General features: G+C 34.4%; 1 protein-coding gene across 1 annotated transcript; it reads left to right on the forward strand.

The window, feature by feature from the left end:
- The first annotated feature begins 344 nt into the window (after positions 1-344).
- LOC126828595 (putative helicase MOV-10) lies at positions 345-15,921 on the forward strand. Its single transcript, XM_050558461.2, has 17 exons — positions 345-437; positions 1,030-1,759; positions 2,836-3,083; positions 3,713-3,959; positions 4,772-4,912; positions 5,364-5,526; positions 6,013-6,155; positions 6,665-6,856; positions 7,437-7,581; positions 7,913-8,077; positions 8,671-8,774; positions 9,703-9,899; positions 10,560-10,978; positions 11,405-11,581; positions 11,985-12,073; positions 13,473-13,591; positions 14,408-15,921. The coding sequence occupies exons 2-17, from the start codon at positions 1,083-1,085 to the stop codon at positions 14,458-14,460; spliced, it is 3,279 nt and encodes a 1,092-aa protein (XP_050414418.2). The 5' UTR covers positions 345-437; positions 1,030-1,082; the 3' UTR covers positions 14,461-15,921.
- The last annotated feature ends 5,267 nt before the right edge of the window (positions 15,922-21,188 follow it).

The raw sequence follows: 21,188 nt of genomic DNA on the forward strand, positions 1-21,188 counted from the left end.
GTTAGGCTATTTAAAGTTTAACAGTCTCAGACCCTACAAGTACAATTGAAATTTTTAATATTTGCATTTTCGTAGGCAAAAGACATTCGAAGACTGATATAAGAGTGTACAGAACTACTGAAATGGATTTTAAACTTCCAAGTTCCAGATCAAAATGGTTAAATTTTGGGGTTGGAAGGTATTCATTATCATAGAACTATGGACCGACGGTCCATGATAATATACATGTAGAACCTTTGAAACAAGTATGATTTCGATGAGTGGTGAAGGGGACACTACTCCATTTAGTGAATTTTATCACTGGTAAATCCCGACTATGAATCGGTGAACAATGACGTCACCAAAATAAGGGATAACCGTTATGACGCTAGTGACGATAACGGTAAAGGTGATGGAAGTTGTATAATAAGATAGTGGTTCTAGCGGTAAATCGAAAGGTAGAAACATTGAAGCATTAACACCACCTAGATTTATATTTCCACTTTGAAGGGTAAAAGATGCATCATCGAAACAAGCTACACGGCACGTGCACTCTTAACTTATCGTTTTCACCAAATGAAAGTGGTGTCAAAGTACACATATGTATGTCGCAATCTTTCGTGACAATCGCATGCTTTTGCGGAAAACAATCAAAAAGGCCATCTGCACGGCACAAGGCCAAAGGGGAGATAATTTGTTCAATTGCTACAATACCATTCATTAGTAGTATTTTGTCCTGTCAAATTCAAACAAGAATCTCAGTCTGAACTGCAGATTTTGAGTCATGAGTGCTATGGCCATAATAGGGCCTTGTAGAGTACAGGTACTCTGACTAAGCAGAGGTAGGTACCTACTGGTTTCATATGATGAGGGAGTTTATTTAAGACAAGAGTGTAAGAAATCATAGGGCCTACCTATCTGCACCTCAAACAGAATTGATCTGAAAATCGAAGAGCGTAATTGCGTATGAGTACAGTTTTCTCCAAATCACAAAATCTGTCAGAAGATTCATTTCTAATATGATTCCCCTGTTGATATATTTTGTTGCAGATAAAGATGAGAAAGCTGTAACATAAGAATACGAAGTCTAACAGTTCGCAACAATGTCCAAGGTTATCTCCTTCAATGATCGCCTTTTATTAGGCAAAGAGTTGTTGAAGTATGCCAAGAATGTCAATACCAACTTTTCAGAAATAGCAGTTAAGGAGCTTGAGTTACTTTACATTAATGAAAATTTTAAAGTTCATTTGTCACATACTCAGCTTGGTGTAACTACATTACCTCCCTTTGTTCGTGTTTTACAACCCTTAGAAACCACTCATAAAGTACAAGTAAGAAGAGGTGTTGTGATGGTAGCTGTAAGAGGTGGGCGAGGTAGAAGTGCTGGAGAAACTAAGGGTCCACCTGCTGGTACTGATAAAATTAAAGAAAATGGAGCAAGTAGGCCTAATCACAGGGAACACCAAAATGGCGCAATGGGTTTTGTATCGACTGACAATGTCCAACACAGTAGACAAAGAAAACGCTCAAGAGGACGTCGTCGCAATCCTGCAACAAAGCTTGCTGTCGATCAACATTTAATGATAAACAAACCTCCTGGGGAAGCTGAAGCGACGGGTGCAGGTACTGAAAAACTGCCCAAATTCATACATGTCATGGGGAATTTGTTTAATTGTGTTGCTTGTGGTGTGTCTTGCACATCCAGGAATGAAATGGAAAAACACATCACTGGACGACGTCATCGAGTAGCCGAAGTTATGCATGGATTAAGAAATAGAAGGTTTGCTTTTAAAAGATATTTATTATTTTTAGTTGTGGCTAACTGATGGCACAAAATAAGCTTTAATGTTTATAATTACTATTAAAAGTATCTTAATAATAATATGTGGGGAACTCCAAGTTCGAGTGAAAGAGAGAGAGAAATGGGGTTTAACGTCCACTCGACACAAACTAGGTCATTTCGGGACTAACATATGGTTTAATTTTATTTCAATAATTTGCTTGCACGTCGGGGTCTTTAGCAGTGAGAGGAAACCAGAGGACCCCGAGAAAACCCATGAGGTTGGACAGGTGACCCTACTCCTTGTCACGTACAACCAGGGATTCAAAACCACACCAGTTGACTCAATGACAGGCCTTATGAAACAGTGTGCATGTGCTAACCATTTGGACATCCCCCACCCCAGCCCCACCCCCCAAGTTCAAGTAAGCTTATTAGTTATCAAATGCTGATTTTAGTTTTCAAATATTCTTGGCCATTATTCAGATGCCAATCTTTGGGCTGGTTCTAGAAACTATAAATCTTTCAAATCAACATATTTGCCATTATCTGTTGGATATTAGTTGCTTTCATTCAATTAGATATATTTATAAATAGGCCTATCTTGTAGGAGACAAATAACAAACCACATTCCATTAGTTTATATCGAAATGAATAAAATGAAATGAAATGGGGTTTAACTTCCTACTGTCCTGCTCTGACTGGGCATACAGTGTACTAGGAGGGAAATTTTTGTTTGCTCAGACAGCGGCACTACAACATACTCTTACATCAAATTCCAACTACCAAGGGATCTTTTACATGCACACCATTGTGTACACGAGATGTCAGTTTCTATTCCCATCCAAACAAGTATATATATTGTCCCTTGCCAGGTCCTCTGTCCTGCACCACTGACAAGGGGGAACCATGTCGGAAAATCCTGAATAAACTTTTTCGGCAAGATAACATCTTACTTACTGAGCCACCATGGCTCCCGACATCAAATAAGACTACCAGTATTCAGCTTCAAATATTGAATATTTGTGTGAGTGTATTCCTGACTAAAACCTTAAAACTTTTGATGATTATTTTAGAGAAGAGTTGGTACAAGAAAAACAAGGAGTAGTTATCAAGTCAAACTATGATCTTGAAGATGGTATTGTCGAAGTTTCTGTCGCTGAAAATGAAGTTAAAAGTATTAAAGTCAATATAAAAAATACCCACCCTAGTCAATCAGTAGAATTGATACAGTGTGAGATGCTCAAACGAATTCGAATATTTCAACTAGATGATGCACAAAAAATAACAGAAGGAAGGACAGCCAGTGTTGTTTTAACACCAGGTAGGTTTATGTTCTCATTGAAAATTTCTAATTTTTCATTTAAAATTTCTATTTTCTCATTGAAAATTTCTAATTTCTCGTTGAAAATTTCAAATTTCTTGGTGAAAATTTCAAATTCACATATAAATATGAACTGGGGTTTAACGTTTTACTTTTCTGACCCCAAATGGGCAAATGAAGATGGACAAAGGCCATGTAGTGTGCTTTGAAGGAAGTTTTTCCTTACTAAACAGCATCCTTGGTATCCCCAGTGGTCAGATAATTTCAATACATGTCTCCCCCATGGATGAACCCAGGGTATGTGGAGTAAAACGGAATGAGACCACTGGGGAGATACCTAGGATAACGAAACACTAACAGTAGGTCTTTGGTTTATTCCTGGTGTTCGCTAAGAAACATCCTCAGGTATTTCCAGCCTGGTTTCCCCAGGTTCTCAGTGGTGCAAGACAGTGTGTCTGGCATGGAAAAGCGTTTAGTTGTTCGAATGGGATGACATCATCATTTCAATGATTGTTTGAATAAATTAACTGTTTGTTTATGCAGATAGTCATCGGTTGATTGGTAAGTTTGACCCAGGGTTCATATGAATGCCCGCCTTACTTATCTAATGACTCATTTTATCATTTCAGGAAGCAGCTATTGTGTTTTGATTAGAACTCAAGCAAGAAATGTTGGAAGTTTTCACACACCCTTAGCTTTCCATTTCCAAACTATCAGTCCGGCACCATTTGGCTTTCATATTGTACGCTATTTACATGCTCGATGCCAAAATAAAACCATTGAAAATATGAAACCAACCCAAAAATACAAGAGACCACCTAGGAAAGCACTGAAAAAGCCAGCTAATCAAATTGTTGACGGCTTCAAGTTACCCAGGTAATAATGGAGGCTCTGATTTATATTTATTATCTCTCTTCATTCACAAGACTTAATGAAATATTGTGTCCATGCATCAGAGGGTCCCTTATTCATGAAAACTTAAACCAATATGTTTTAAGGATTGAGTCTTTTCATTGGCTGGAAGTTGAAACCTTAGTACAAATTTTTCTTCTTTGCCAATGAAAAGCTAGCATTTTGAATATATTTTCGTGACTGAGGCCCCAGTTGAATCTGTTTTGCTCAAGTTGTAAATTTAGGTAAGGCCTCCTTCTTTTGAATAACTACTTTTAAAATCTTTTTCAAAAACCTAATAATTGATCACATCTGGGTTAGTGGCCCAAAGAAAATCTCTTCTTGAATATTGACTCCTTTTGGCAAGGCATTTACCAATGTCCATAACAAGATTTTTTCCAGTAAGAAAAGAATTTTATTTTTGTGGTTTGATAGGGTTTGGTAAAAACCTAAATTTTGCACTTTAGCTCGACAATATTGGAACATGAAGTACATTTTAGTCTTCATTTAAGGTGTTTTTATCGACTTGTCAAATCGCTTTGAATTTAGTGGAGGTGTCCTTTGACAGTATAGTTAATTTCAAAGCACTTTGGCGAGTTCGTTAAACAATTCTTGTGGCTGGACACAAGGTAATCGCTTTGGAAATCAGTGTCGATAAATTTGCTGATTAGGCTAATCAATTTGAATTAGATGGACGTTAAAGATGAAAATTTAATTGAATACTAATCACTTTGTATAATCAGTGGTCGATAATAATGCATTTATTTATAATATCAATCAAATTGATTTGATTTCAGTACGGTTGGTAATTTCTTAGAAAGAGAATTGGACTTAAAGACCTATTACATTCCTGATTCATTACGACACATCATTAACCGAGGTCTCACCAATACTAAAGGTTTAAAAACATCAGAGAAAATAGAAACTACAGCTTTAAGGTAAAATAATAATCATTTAACAGAAATAATGATCCATAGATTTAAAAGAGATGTCTCTCTATTTTTTTCGAAGACTCTGAAGAATATTTCTGAACAGTTTCCAAATGATCTCCCTTGGAGAACCTCAGCTTTTCAGAACTTTGGGTCACAAACAATAAAAAAGCTTTCTCAGCAGGTTTATGTCAAATCAGCTTTTTCTTGCTCATTTTTCTCCTTCGTTAATAACTTTACCTCGAGTCATTATGCCTTATATAATGCATAGTATAGATATTTAAATCATAGGTATCTTGTTGCCCCCCCCCCCCATAATGAATTGTATTATGTTGTTTATTGGTTGTATGTTACATAACTATGCTTGTAATATTATGGTGTTCAAAATCTATTGGTTGTATGTTACAGAACTATGCTTGTAATATTGTGTTGTTCAACTGTTATTGGTTGTATGTTACAGAACTATGCTTGAAGGAGATTTCTCCATATCAACATATCAGAAACGAATGGATGTGTTAATGCATTGTGAAGAAATACAGATGGAGGTTGATATTAGACAATATGACATGGAGGCAGCTACATTATCACCATGTGTAGAAAATAGCAGATTACTTGTATTAAAAGTATGTTTAATTATATCACTGTTATAAAATTAAGGAGGGGGGTTGGATGACCAAATGGTTAGCGCATGTGCATTGTATCATAATGTCTGTCATTGAGTCAACTGGCGTGGTATCGATTCCCCAGTTGTATGTGACCAGGAGTAGGGTCGCCTGTGCAATTTGAGGGTTTTCTCCAGGTTCTCCGGTTTCCTCCTACTGCTAAAGACCCCTACGAGCAAGTGAATTATTGAAATAAAATTGAACCATATGTTAGTCCCGAAATTACCTAGTTTGTGTCGAGTAGACGTTAAACCCCAAAATATCTAACAGGACTTGAGGGTCAAAAGAACTTAAATTTTCCCAATCGACATGTTAGAGAAAAAAAGAAACATGACTGAGCATAGCTGTGTCAAACCAATTACTTCTTGTATTTTATCTAGTAAATATATTGTAATATTTCTCGCCATTTCTTTGACTTGAAAGGATTTCATATATCTTTTGTTTCAGGTACCTGGTTTAGCTGAAAATCGTCCTTCAGTTTTACGCGGTGATTGGTTATTTGTACGTGTGGCTGATACCGATGATAAGGAATATAAAGGTTATGTTCATGAAGTTTGTCTTAATGAGGTCAGATTAGGATTTCATAAAAGGTGATTCTAAGCCTATTTTACAGAGATAATGCCTGGTTTAATTCTTACAGCTTGTTGATAAATGTAATGAATTGACAGAGGTTTGTGAACAGCTTTCATTTTAAGACACTAACCCGAGACTAATAGGGTTAAATTAAAGAGTTTTGAAGGTTTATCATCTTGGGCCTGTTTCACAAAATTTTAACTAAGATAAAATCCAAATTTTAGTAATTTGATTGGATAATATTAGTTTGATTTTAGTGCTTAACCAATCAAAATTGAAGTATCTACTAAAATTTGGATTTTAAGATTTCGAGAAACAGGGCCCTGATGATTAAATGAATTAGTAAATGTTCACAATGTGTATGATTACTTTTTGAACAATATTTAATTTGGAAACGATTTTGAAAGATGATAATAACTTAGAAATTTGCAAACATGAGAAAATATGGCTAATATTTAATATTTGTCTGTTTGCCGTCAGTTTAGATTAATTTAGTAAATGACTAATTTTTGCCCTTTCTTTTCAGTTTGTCAGAAATAGTTCGACCTGACACAAAGTTTCATGTACGTTTTGTATTTAGTCGTTTACCGATGTGCCTTCAACATCGGGCCTGTGAACTAGTAAATAAAAAAACGAGCTTATATAAACCGTTATTATTTCCTACTCTACAGGATGTTGGTACTAGTCCTCTAACACAACCTGTTAATACACCATTAAGGTAATTAAATTGGTTTAGAGAGAGAGAGAGAGAGAGAGAGAGAGAGAGAGAGAGAGAGAGAGATTGATTTACTCCACTTGACACACTAGGTCATTTTATCACTAACATGGTTCTATTTTATTTCAATAATTTCAATAATTTGCTTGTGGGTATGGGTCTTTGGGAGTAGAAGGAAACCCGAGGACCTAGAGAAAACCCACGAGGATGGACAGGCGACCCTACTCCTTGTCATATACAACCGTGGAATTGAAACCACGCCAGTTGACTCAATGACAGACCTTATGATACAGCGCGCATGTGCTAACCATTCAGCCATCCAATCCCCCAAATTGGTTTATAAGGAACACAATAAATATCGAGGACCTGTTTATGACAAAAAAATTCTTGCTCTCTTTACCTCAAGTGTTGAAACTTTATGAAACATATAGGAATATAATGGTCTACTTTAAATATTTTCACAAACTTTAAATTCTGTGTATATCATTTTCTTTAATAATAGGTGAAAACGACCAAAAGTCATTGGTAATGAATGAAAACATCACAGATATAAAGACTCAAGGATTATTTTGTTAATTTTCAGGTTTTACAGCAAGATCCCTGTTAATCCAGAGCAAGAACGTGCCATTAGACATATTGTAGCTGGAACCTCGAGACCAGCTCCATACCTTGTATTCGGTCCTCCAGGAACTGGGAAAACTTTCACAATCGTTGAAGCCATGAAACAGGTAAGCACATATTGTTAATATTTCGACTGTCAAAATATGAAATATACTGCAGTATAATAATTTGTCAAATGTATTATATTGTAAGATAAAATGCTGTACTATACAATTTTAAAATGACAATCGAAGGAGTATGTGGTCTAAGGGGAGATAATATTGTGTTGAGGACAATCAAGATGAGTTATCTCCCTTGCATTTTTTAATTAAATTAATATAATTTACCATACTATACTGCATCTTTGTGTTTAATATTATTGGTAAATGGCCTTTAACTATACATTTGACCATATTTAATTAGATCATGATTATAATAATGATAATTTCTTTGCTGTAGGTTTTAACATGTGATCCTGGTGCTCATGTTTTGGCCTGTACACCATCTAATAACGCAGCAGATCTACTTACAGAAAGATTATTAGATAATAGAGAAATACTAGGGAATATAATCAGATTGAATGCTGTATCTCGTAGTTGGAGAAGTATTCCTGATAAAGTTAAGGTATGGTATTAAATGTCTTTAGTGGTCAAATGACCCAACTGGGCTAATGAAGATGGTCCTACGCTATGCAGTGTCTTATTTGGGAAATTTTGCCTGAACAACGGCACTATAGCCTACTCTTATTTTGAATTTCAAACATTTTGCCAAAAGTGTATACAGAACTTTGGCTTTTCGGCTCAACCATATGATTCAAGCTTTTCCCATACCAACCCCAACTCCATCCCAGCCGATGAGGGATGAAATGGGGACATTCTGGTTAGTAAGCTTCCACCATACTCACTGATCCACCGTGGCAAAATATTAATTGTGTGAACTCCCTTCTACTACTCTGGGTTTTAGTCATTATTTATATCTGGGCTCTTACTTAAATTTAGATATTTTACAAGCCAGGCATTTATATGGGTATTGTAGGTTTCCAAATATCAGAATCTACCCTGTGATGTTTTTTTTTTTTTTCTTTTACCGTAGAACAAAAAAATGCTTCAGAAAAAATATAAAATCAGATTGTATGCTTTGTAATATAAATATTCAAATTTTTTGATAGGTTTGATTGATGTTCTGTTTGTTGATATTTATATATTTATTTATTATAGAATGTAAGTAATTATGATAAGAAGACTAATAGTTATTATTATCCATGTAAGAAAGATTTAAAGGAGTATAGAGTTATTGTATGTACTGTTATAACAGCTGGCAGGTAGGTATATCATAAAGAGTTGGTCAAAAAAAGCATTATCCAAATATTTATACCTGTACAATAATCCCCCTATAAAAATACTCCCCTATGATTTCAGACAATTCAGTTTTTCTGAAAATTATCTACCATTATTAAGCTATGGCCCTAAGAAGTAGACTCGACACCCCTCGACGGATATTCTGGTCTTAGAAAACAGCAGATATCTACTTCATTTTTGAGTAAAATGAAAATTTAATAAATAGAAAATATAATCAAAAAATTAGCATTAAATAAATAAGCATTTGCACAAGAAAAATGCACCCCGGTATTTCTAAAAATAAATTGATTTTTTTAAGCCATAGATTTAATGCTTTGACTTTGAATTTATGCACAGTGTTTATGTTCACGAGATGAAGAAGCCTATTGATTTCAAGTACATGTTCTGTATAATAAATGTTTGCACAGGGAAGACCTAGAAGTCCTTCAAATTTTAATTGTTTCTGTTAATTACTTAAAGATGCATTATGTAAGAATTAGATAAAAAGCTGACCGTTGTCGCTATAATAATTTTAAAATAGATAATGAAAACGAAATATACTGAAAATTTAAGTCATATTTGTTTTATTCTGAGCAAAGTTATCAATATTTGAAGTTTGACAAGAATAGCGCAGTCTCAATTTTCATTGCTACCATTGTTATGAACACAGTCTCAATTATCCATTTTTGAATTAAATTATTAAATGATAATCTTGTTTCAGTCCATTAAAAATCTCGACCATCCGATAGTCTAGTGAGTAGATTATGGTCTTGTCATGTCAATAATTAACAATTTATATATAATTTGAGGTCAAAAGAAAGATCTGCAATAGGAAGATTTAGTTCTTACATAATGCATCTTTGACTAGTTTTACTGTTGCTGTGATTTACTTGATATTTATTTTATTTTTAGATTAGCATCAGCCAAGTTTCCTGTTGGTCATTTTACACATGTGTTTATAGATGAAGCTGGTCATGCTATAGAACCTGAATCTATGATAGCAGTAACTAATATTTTAGATATTACAACAGGACAATTAGTTCTAGCTGGTGATCAAAAACAACTTGGTCCAATACTTAGATCTCCTTTTGCTATAAAATACGGTCTTGGTAAGTATATTCAACATTTCATATCAGGCTTTATGGAACTTGATAAATATTAGTATTTGAGGATGATGGGGATTCTCGTTTATGAGCGAGACCAAAAAATGTCCATATTTTTATTTTATAGAAGTTTTTTGTTGTTCATTATTTTACCTCATGAGAGTGGAATGAATTTTTACGTTTCCTTTCTCAATTTTGAGATGTCTGTGTGGTATCAAAAAAACTCTCTTAACAAACGCAATGTTCCAAAACTAACATTTAAACCAAAATGTGTTCTGCTTCGCAGCTACTGTTACTATGTAGCATCGAATTTGTTACTCATTATTTACCTCATGAGAACAACTAAGTAGAATGAATTTTTAAGTTTCCCTTCTCAATTTCGAGATGTCTGTGTAGTATCGAAAAAACTGTCTTAACAAACGCAGTGTTCAAAACTAACATTTAAACCAAAATGTGTTTTGCCTCGCGACTACTGTTACTATGTAGCGTTGACTTCTGAAATCAACATCCATTCTGTGACAGGTGATGTGTTATGAGGCAGGGTATGCTTAATTACTCTTTCTTGAACACCTGATGCCACTCTTCATTTTTATTGTGAAAGTTCACATGGCCAACAACTATATTAACTATTCAGCATAATCATTTATTTTCTTTTCTGTATTTTAGGAATGTCATTATTGGAGCGTTATATGACAGACTGTGGGATTTACAGCAAAATACTGGAGAAAGATGGCATCTGCCGATATAATCCAAACGTCTTGACTAAGCTGGTGAAAAATTATCGATCACATCGAGCTATCTTACATCAACCTAACATTTTATTTTATGATGGAGAGTTACAAACCTATGCCGACCCAAAAGTAGCCAATGAAATGTGTGGTTGGGAATGTTTGCCCAATAAGAATTTCCCAATTATATTCCACTCTGTTTATGGGGAAGAATTACGAGAAGAGAGAAGTCCATCGTTTTTCAACCCAGAAGAAGCTTATTTAGTTTTACAATATGTCAAAGACCTAAAGAAACTTAAAGGGTCAGCGAAACTGGAAGATAAAGATATTGGAATTATTTCCCCTTATCAGAAACAGGTGGGTGCAATACCTAGTTTGGATACATTGATGTCGCATCTATATATTCTCTGTTGACCATTCAGTGCCCATTTTTGTTACAGGCTGTTCTTATAATAAAATGGGGCCCCAATAACTGAAAGTATAAATGAACCCTGTTGGAATTTGATATAAGTGTAGGCTGTAGTCCTGGTGTCCAGGCAAAATTTCCCTTAGCCAACTGTATGGTGTATGTCCATCTTCATTATCCCAGTCAGTGCAGAACAGTAGGACATTAAATCCCATTTCATTTCATTAAACTTCCTTAACATCTAATGAGAACTTAATGGTCATGCTTGAAACATGAAAGAAATGACACCAATAAAAAATTGATCAAAATATTTTTTTTACATTTGTATGGTTATTTTAAAAATATTTTTCTTAAAACTTGTGTCTTTGTTGAATTAGGTTCGAAAGATACAGAGGATGATGTCAACAAATGGATGGAAGAACATCCGCGTTGGTTCTGTGGAGGAATTTCAAGGTCAAGAGAGGAAAGTGATAATCGTGTCTACTGTAAGAAGTAGTCCGGAGTTCCTGTCTTTAGACATTAACTTTAAACTCGGATTTTTACGTAATCCAAAGGTGAGTACTTTCCAATATTTTTTATCGTCAAGATTTACATAGTTTGGAGGATATTGAGCCCATGTTGGGTTGAATTCAAATCCCAAGTGACTCTTTATTTTTCACGAAACGGGTATTAGTGTACTATATGAATCAGGAACTGAACAAGACATCATCGCAGACATCTTGAGATTGTGACGTTCATATCAAAAATTCATAGAACACACATACCAATGTCCATGTTCGAATTGGCCGAGCGTTTGGATTTTTTTTTTAAAGAGTGTTGTCCCTCATAACAAGAAGATGAAGATAAGCATTGACTGGGATCGAATCTAGGACCTCCTGGTTAGTGAGCCAGCACCATACTCACTGATTCACTGTGGTTCCTGTTATATTGATGAGATATATGTATTTTATATTGTAGAGATTTAATGTAACGGTGACTAGAGCTAAAGCTTTGTTGATTATTGTTGGTAATCCTAATATACTAACACTAGATGATACATGGAGCAGGTAGGTTTATAATTGTTTTGTCAAGAAATGGTTGTTCTCTATAACAGTGGTTCTCAACCTTTTTTTTGCCAATGGCTCACCTTGGAACACATGAAAAAATAGCGGCACACCTGGCTAAATAAATATGAAAAAAATTTGAATTTTGCAAAAAAAAACATGGCAAGTCATAGACGGCATACAACCGTAGACACATACTAGTCATAAACACATAGAATGACTCCAACTAAATAAAGAAAACACAGCTATGAACTTACCAGTAGACACCAGTGAATACTCAATTGGGATCGGGTGGTCTTTTGCATTTTCCTAGTGTGCCTTTCAAAATTTCACACTGGTTGAGAATCACTGCTCTATAATGTCATTTCTATTTTAAGAATTTAACTAACTTCATATGGTGTCACAATCCCAAAGTACTCAGCTTATTAACTACACATTACATAGATCTTGATATACATACATATTGTAATAGTGCTGTCTCCATCAGTCTGTCCGTAGGCTTTTCACTTCAAGATTTTGAAAAATGTGACAAATATTAACATTATCCCCAATTTTAAATTCTTTGAAATTCTGATTCTATGGCATGTAAATTGACTGACAGTCAGTTCACTAGCAAACGGGGGGGGGGGGGGGTTAACACATGGCCGAATGGTTAACACATGCACATTGGATCATAAGGTCTGTCATTGAGCCAAGTGGTGTGGTTTCTCGAGTGGACGTTAAACTCCATTTCTCTCTCTCCCTCACACTAGGAAACAGTCAAGACTAGCAAATATGACTAAGGGAATGATCAAGCAGACTTAGCTTGGTTATACTTTTTTAACTCATATTTTCATTTTAAAGCGAGAGCCTCAACCAGAATGTGAACACTGTCACGTTCCTTTGACAGTTAAGCACATTTTGATTGAGTGCAAGCATTTCAAGGATATTAGATCAAATTTTTACCGTTGTCAGTCATTACATCACATGTTTGCCCAACCGGGTTTATATTGTAAAGTATTAGACTTTTTAAAAGAGACAGGATTTTATCATAAATTTTAATTGTATATATATATATATATATCATTTTATTTTTGCATTTAGTATTTATATGCATAAAAGTTGTATTTTATTTTTAATTTTACTAACTGTAATATTGTTTTTATTTATGCATATCATGTTTTTCTGTGATATAATTTAGCCTGTCTTGTAATATTCACCATATGTTTGGCGCAATATAGCCCAGTTGGAGCTGACGTGCCATATAACCACATTTCATTTCTGAAATGATTCCTTGTGAATATTCTACCAAATACATTTATCACATCTACCAAATTACATTTATGTATGGTTTGTAATAATTTTATTTGTACACATAAATCCTTCCTAAGGCATTGACTTATTTTACCTTTTTCAATTTCAGCTTTATAGATTACATAAAAGAAAATGGTGGCTTAGCTGGCACTGAACAACTGGATGATCAAGATGATATGTTAGAAGACATTATCCAGCGATTAAACACTGTTCAACTCACAGACATAGGTATACAAATTTTTAATGCATGGGTCCTTGTATATTTTTTTTGGATGGAAAAGTGCTTCCCCTGGCAATTGATCTCACAACAAATCTAAATATATGATTTTTTCCCAATCTGATTTAAATACAGATCTATATTTCGTTTCGTTTTTAATATACTTTCGACGACCTCTACTATATAGATCTGACCATGCAGTTGTAGTGGGAGGTTGCGTCAGGGGTAGTATGAGCGACTTTTGACCCTATGACTTCAAATCAACGTTGACGTTTCTAGTTGTTTACCCACAGTTCAGTGCAGAGCACGCTAAGAACTTGCCGTAACAGGCGGTTTCATTTGCTAATGTTTCACATCAACTGGAACGCCTGTTATATAACAACTCTTCCAGATCCTAGTGTTGTGAAGTCAAGTAAAACGAAATGTTGAACTATAAAAAAAACGAAACGAAATAGGATGTTTGTTTATTTTGAGGATCATGGTGGCTAAGTGGGTAAGATGCTAGCTCGCTAGCCTGGAGGTCGGGTGTTTGATCTCTGCATTGGCCGAGAAAGTTCATCCAGATTTTCCGGCATGGTTTCCCCTTGTCAGTAATGCAGGACAGAGGACTTGACAAGGCCAGCTGTCTAGTCGTTCGGATGGGACGGAAAAACCGAGGTCCCGTGAATTCGATCTAAGAGGAGGTCATAGTGCCGCTGCCTGGGCAAAATTTCCCTCATAGCACACTGTATGGTGTATGCCCGTCTTCATTAGCCCAGTTTAGGAGCAGAACAGTAGGACGTTAAACCCCATTTCATTTCATTTGTTCATTTTTGTTTATTTTTCAGATATAGAAACCGCTAGTCATTTTAATGATCAGTCATGGAGACAAGATATATAGAAACCATAGCAATCCCATAACAACAAAGGGGGACAACTCTAATTTTAATATCCTGTGCAATCCTGTGATAATTTTATGCACTGTATATAATCATATCATAATATACAGAAATCAGTTATATTTTATAACATTTTTATACGCCCACATTTTCATGTGGACGTATTATGCCGTCGCCCCTGTCTGTCCGGACTTCCACAATTTGTTTGTGGACACTCTACAGGTCACAATTCTTATCCGATTTTGACGAAACTTGAAATATAGGTTTATCTCCAAAAGATCTTGGTTCCTTTCGATATTGGCATGTATCGGATCGAAACTTCATGGATTATGGCCCCTGTTTGTACGATAAATCACGTTTTTAGCTTGTGAACACTATAGAGGTCACAATTTTTATCAGATTTTGTTGAAACTTGAAATCTAAGTTGATAATCCAAAGATCTCGGTTCCTTTCGATATTCGCGCATATCGGACCGTAACTTCCTGAATTATGGCCCCTGATTGTACCAAAAATCGTGTTTTTAGCTTGTGGACCCTATAGAGGTCATAATTTTTATCCGATTTAAAAAACCGTTCAAGTATATCACCGTTACACCCTAAGGATGGCTGTATACGAATTTCGTGAAAATCGGCCCGAAATTGACAGACAAAATGGCCGCCGTTCGTTCTCAAATAGCGTAAAAATATGGTATATAAATGTTGTGGACACTATAGAGGTCGCAATTTTTATCCAATTTTGTTGAAACTTGAAATCTAAGTTGATAATCCAAAGATCACGGTTCCTTTCGATATTCGTGCACATCGGACCGTAACTTCTTGAATTATGGCCCCTGATTGTACCAAAAATCGTGTTTTTAGCTTGTGGACCCTATAGAGGTCATAATTTTTATCCGATTTAAAAAAACGTTCAATTATATCACCGTTACACCCTAAGGATGGCTGAGGATGAATTTCGTGAAAATTGGCCCGAAATTGACAGACAAAATGGCCGCCGTTCGTTCTCAAATAGCGTAAAAATATGGTATATCAATGTCAATTGTTATCCGATTTTGTTGAAACTTGAAATCTAAGTTGATAATCCAAAGATCTCGGTTCCTTTCGATATTCGCGCATATCGGACCGTAACTTCCTGAATTATGGCCCCTGATTGTACCAAAAATCGCGTTTTTAGCTTGTTGACCCTATAGAGGTCATAATTTTTATCCGATTTAAAAAAACATATTATATCACCGTTACACCCTAAGGATGGCTGAGTTCGAATTTCGTGAAAATCGGCCCAAAATTGACAGACAAAATGGCCACCGTTCGTTATCAAATAGCGTAAAAGTATGGTATACCAAGGTTGTGGACACTATAGAGATCACAATTTTTATCTGATTTTGTTGAAACTTGCAATGTAAGTTTATAACCCAAAGATCTTGGTTCCTTTCGATATTCGCGCATATCGGACCGTAACTTCCTCAATTATGGCCTCTGATTGTATGAAAAATCGCGTTTTTAGCTTGTGGACCCTATAGAGGTCATAATTTTTATCCGATTTAAAAAAACGTATTATTATATCACCGTTACACCCTAAGGTCGGCTGAGTTCGAATTTCGTGAAAATCCGCCCAAAATTGACAGACAAAATGGCCGCCGTTCGTTCTCAAATAGAGTAAAAATATGGTATATCAAGGTTGTGGACACTATAGAGGTCACAATTTTTATCCGATTTTGTTGAAACTTGAAATGTAAGTTTATAACCCAAAGATATCGGTTCCTTTCGATATTCACGCATATCGAATTGTAATTTCCTGAATTATGGCCCTTGATTGTAGGAAAAATCACTTTCTTGTTAGCTTGTTCTCTATCCATCTCTCGAAAATGTGGGCGTATCCTGCCTGGCAGCCGCTGGTTAATGATTTATATCTGCTTAAAGGACAAAAAACTATTTGGATTAGGTTGAAATTCGAAATAAGAGTAGGCAGTAGTATAAAATTTCCCTCATAGCACACTATATGGTGTATGCCAGTCTTCATTAGCCCAGTCGGAGCAGAACAGTAGGACATTAAACCCTATTTCATTTCTGTTTTACAAAACAAATCAACACATCACATTCAACAAACGATAATTTTATTTTTTATTCTATTCAAGATTTTCATGTCTGATAATGTTATTTTTATGTACTGGAACTGTTTAGAAGGACATATGTATATTATCTGTGGTGTTTAAGTAATGCACAAGGATGATTACATGTATTTGGTTTTATTACTTCATTTGGTCTTCAGGGTGTTGAGCAGCCTAACATGCACATTTTAAAGCTAGCACTGTAATTTTTATTGATAAGATATGACATTTTTTGTTATTTGGGGTGATAAACTACATATTGATTACCAAAAAATAACAATTTTAATTACAACGATGTTCCATGTCTGGTATCCATGGAAATGCCAAAAAAAAAACGATGAGTTTCCTTGGAAATTCTATTAGTACATACTAAAAAGAGATATTGATAATCCGCCACCCCCGCCCCTCCGGTAGATCAAAAGTAGAGGTAATAAGCGACATTTCGATGCCAAAAATTATACAGTGTGAAAATGCTACTGAAGACGGCCATGATTGTTTACTGCGGATGACACGAACATTGTGTATGACCTTATAATTTATTCAAGAACTGATCTTGGTTGGGGAAATCTTCGCGTTTACTATAAATATTTTTTTTCTTTCCGCTTGTATCTCCATTATTACTATTATGGGTCCTCTGGGTTATTTTACGAATGGAACAAGTGTGCAAAGTTTTAATAAGATTGGTGTGGAAAACTTAGTGCATATCTTAGACTACTCAACGCCCTTAACCAACGTTGACTAAAGCTCAGAGCATAAAACGTTTTTTTATTGTTTTGTTTCATTTTGAGAAATATCTTGTGAAAGTTAAGCAGTTTTTTATTATTTGTTTGTTATTTGTGATTTGGGTGAGGATTTTAATGACAATTCTTCCTAACTTCGAGAATATATGACATTTTTATATGCCCACGATTAATGTGGACATATTATCGTCACCTGCGTCTGTTCAACAGACTCTGTTGGTCCATTGGTCCATCCCATTTCCCTAGGTCATAAGGAAGAAACCTTTTGAAATTAAAGAAAATTTATCCCAAATTTCAGAGTAATTTTCCCATTTACTTGTGAAGATCATACATGACAAGTTTGAGGAAGAAGTTTTCAATCATGATTTAGAACACTTTTTGCCAGATTATATTTCTGAACATATTTTGACTTTTAAAGTTTGTGAAAGAGATACAGGACACAAAGTATTTAAAGGAAATTTTTTAAAACTTGGTTGGTTGTTGATTTGGACCTAAAAAAGAGCCCTAATGAAATTTGGAATTTCTTTTATTTAAAATCACAGATTTTAAAAATTGGTTGGTATTGCTTATTGTAACTAAGCAAAAAAGTTACCAAATTTCAGAATTTTGGATTGTAAATTTTCCATGAGTTTGCAGTTTTCTTTCCATTCTTAATATGACTGTTAAATCTTGTTAACATGATACAGGACAAATTTCCTAGTGGAATTTTTTAAAGCTTAGAGAGATTATTTATTGATGCGTAGTATTGGAGTTCTATAAATTTTGGTTGCATTTCACAGGGTTATTTCTCAGTTTACATATTGACTTTTAAAGCTTATATACAGAGGTCATAATCAAGTTTTTAAAACTTGCTTGTAGGGTTTGTTGACAATGCTTTAGATAATTTTTCTGCTGGTTGGTGGGCATATAGACTGGAGGTCCTGGACAAGCCCCCATCTATGCTATTTCATCCAATTTAGGTTTTGTGTTTTACCAAATACGCTACCTAATGTAGTGTGTGTATTTTAGTTTTCCTAATTTCATTGGAGCTAATTCTGCCTATTGCAGGTTTTTAATTTGGCTTCTAAGTTCTATAAATTATTATTTAGACATTAATTGACATGAAAGTCTATAATCAACTCTCTAGACCATTGGATAGCAGAGATTTAAACATTGCTACATTAATAAACAATGTTTTCCGCATCTTGTCAAAACTTCAAACAGTGATAACTTGGCTCAGAATAAAGTAGTTTGAATGAAATTTTCAATATATTAATTTTGAATTATCTATTGTCAGCTCTTTATCTAAATCTTACATAGTGCATCTTTAAAATATGACAACTGTTAGCCTGTCTTGTCTTGTTATATAAAATGTGATTTATTTTTATTCATAGTCAACAATGTGGCAATAGAAAACGATTCATTCATGGGTATTGGATATCAAGGAAAGGGTACAGTTACCTGATTTGTTTCGGTGGCATTCCGTAAATAAACTCAAAATAAACAAGTCTCAATTCAATGGCATTTAGTAATTGAACACGAAATACACAGGTGACAATTCTGTGGAATACAAATAATGTTTATTACTGAGCAGTGTTTCCATAGTCTTTATAAAGTGATAAGCAGTTATTGTATTCCATAGAATTGTCACCTGTTTTTATAATTACTTCATTTAAAAAAAAGAAAAAGAAGATTTTCTAGCAAAGGAAACATTCTTAGCTTGTTGTTATTTTATATCTTTTTTAAACAATCATTTAATGTGGGATTATGTCATCACCTGAGTTCATGTAAATTTTGATCAACTATATTTGTTTCATAATCATTTCACAAAGCTTCTGATGTTGCCTTGACTGTTTTCTTATGGGTTTTTTTATTAAAGATTTAATGTCCAATACATGAAATATGATATTATGGACAGGTTGATTTAATTAAATTATTTACACTTAATGGGTTGAGAATTGGTAGAAACATAAAATAAAAACGTCCTTGTATATCAAATTATAATTAAAACATTTATGGAAATAATACATGGCATTAAATTTTTAGACATAAATTAAATTGATTGATATGCACTGTTATTGTTAATAATAGTTGTGTAGGTCCCTATTCTTTTTGTCATTACTTGCCTTGACTGTAAAGTTACTAATTTTTATGTTTTCATATTGATTAACAATTGTATTCTGTTTGATTGACCATTCTATTCTGTTTGATTGACCATTCTATTCTGTTTGATTACTTTTTGTTATTGCTAATTGCACAGGTAACTATTTTGGTTAATTATAAAACCAATTATCTAAGTTTTTACAGTTAAGTAAACTAAGCTTCTTTTACAGATTGATTATCAAAGTTTCTATAGAGGTTTCCCTAGTCAGTGGTGTAGGACGGAGGGCCTGACAGCTGTCAAGTCATTTGGATGGGATGAAAAACCGAGGTCCTGTGTACACGTTGTTGTGCACATAAAAATCCCTTGGCAGTTCTAATTCGATATAAGAGTAGGCTGTAGCACCGCTGCTCGGGCAAAATTTCCCTCATAGCACACTGTGTGGCGTATGCCCGTCTTCATTAGCTCAATTGGAGCAGAACAGTAGGACGTTAAACTTAAACCCTATTTCATTTCATTTCTGTAATGTTAAAATATCTAAATTTATAAATACAGTTAAAGTCTCTTTTACAGTTAAATTCAGTAAAAGTTTCTTTTATTATGATTGGTTATCTAAATTTCTATAATGGTTAATTTACTAAATTAGGCTACAGTTAAAAAAAACTCTAGTTTCTCTTATCACAATTAATTATTTATGTTTCAATTCGGCTTAATTAACTAAATTTCACAATAGTCTTAATAGGCTTAATTAACTAAATTCTATTACAGTCAATTAAATGTCTATTGCAGTCAATTAAATGTCTATTGCAGTCAATTAACTAAATTGTTTGTATTGTTAATTAACAAAGTTTGCATGTATGGTTAATTGAGCATCAGTTTTATATTATGGTTAATTGGAATATCTATAGATCTTCTATTAAAGTTAATTTAACTAAGTTTCTATAGAAGAGCTAATTGTTTATCAAAGTTTCTATTTTATCTCAGTTCCTTGAGAAACTATGACCATCTATTCACAAAATATATTATTTTAAAAGTGTGTTGAATTTAGAAATGTTAATGAGAGAATTTAGAAATGTTAATGAGTGATAAAAATTAAAATGAAGGATGAAAATAAAGATTTATACAGACATTTATACTTGGTTGGCTTTATCAACTCCTCTTACGTTGGAATTTTAAAAAACAAATTAATGTCTTAATCAAAGTACAAATGTACTCTAGGAGAAAATCTGACAACAGATTAGCTTGGAATAACAGATGAGCCTTGGTTATAAACCATGTATAAACATTGTCCATCCAAAATCCTATGGGTGCACATATTTCAGACAAGGGCCACACAGACTTCAGATACAACCTTTTTTCAATTCTTGACAGGTTGTAGAAAAGGTACTTTTTTAGTTTTATGACCCTCTGTCGTAGCTAAGCAATTTGATCAGTAAACATTTGAAAAAAAAGATAGTAGGCCTTCCTTATTCAAACAAAGCATCCGCTGGTTCATGATGGAATGGGGGTGGGGGGGTGGATGGTCGAATGGTTAGCACCTGTGCGGTGTATCATTAGGTCTGTCATTTAGTCAACTGGCGTGTTTTCGATTCCCTGGTTGTACGTGACCCGTATTGACAATCTTACCGACATTATCCCAGCTTTATGATTTAAACTGTAAGTGTGAATATGTCACTAAATTACGTAGCGAATTACCTTTGGTTACCATAGCTACGTTCGGCTGCCATCAATTTTCCTTGATAACCCCATGAAAGTTCCTTCCGACAAGAGCGCAAAATGGTCTTGTATTTGTAGGCCTAATGGCCA

The sequence above is a fragment of the Patella vulgata genome, chromosome 7, assembly GCF_932274485.2.
Source record: "Patella vulgata chromosome 7, xgPatVulg1.2, whole genome shotgun sequence".
In the NCBI taxonomy this organism is placed as follows: Eukaryota; Metazoa; Mollusca; class Gastropoda; family Patellidae; genus Patella; species Patella vulgata.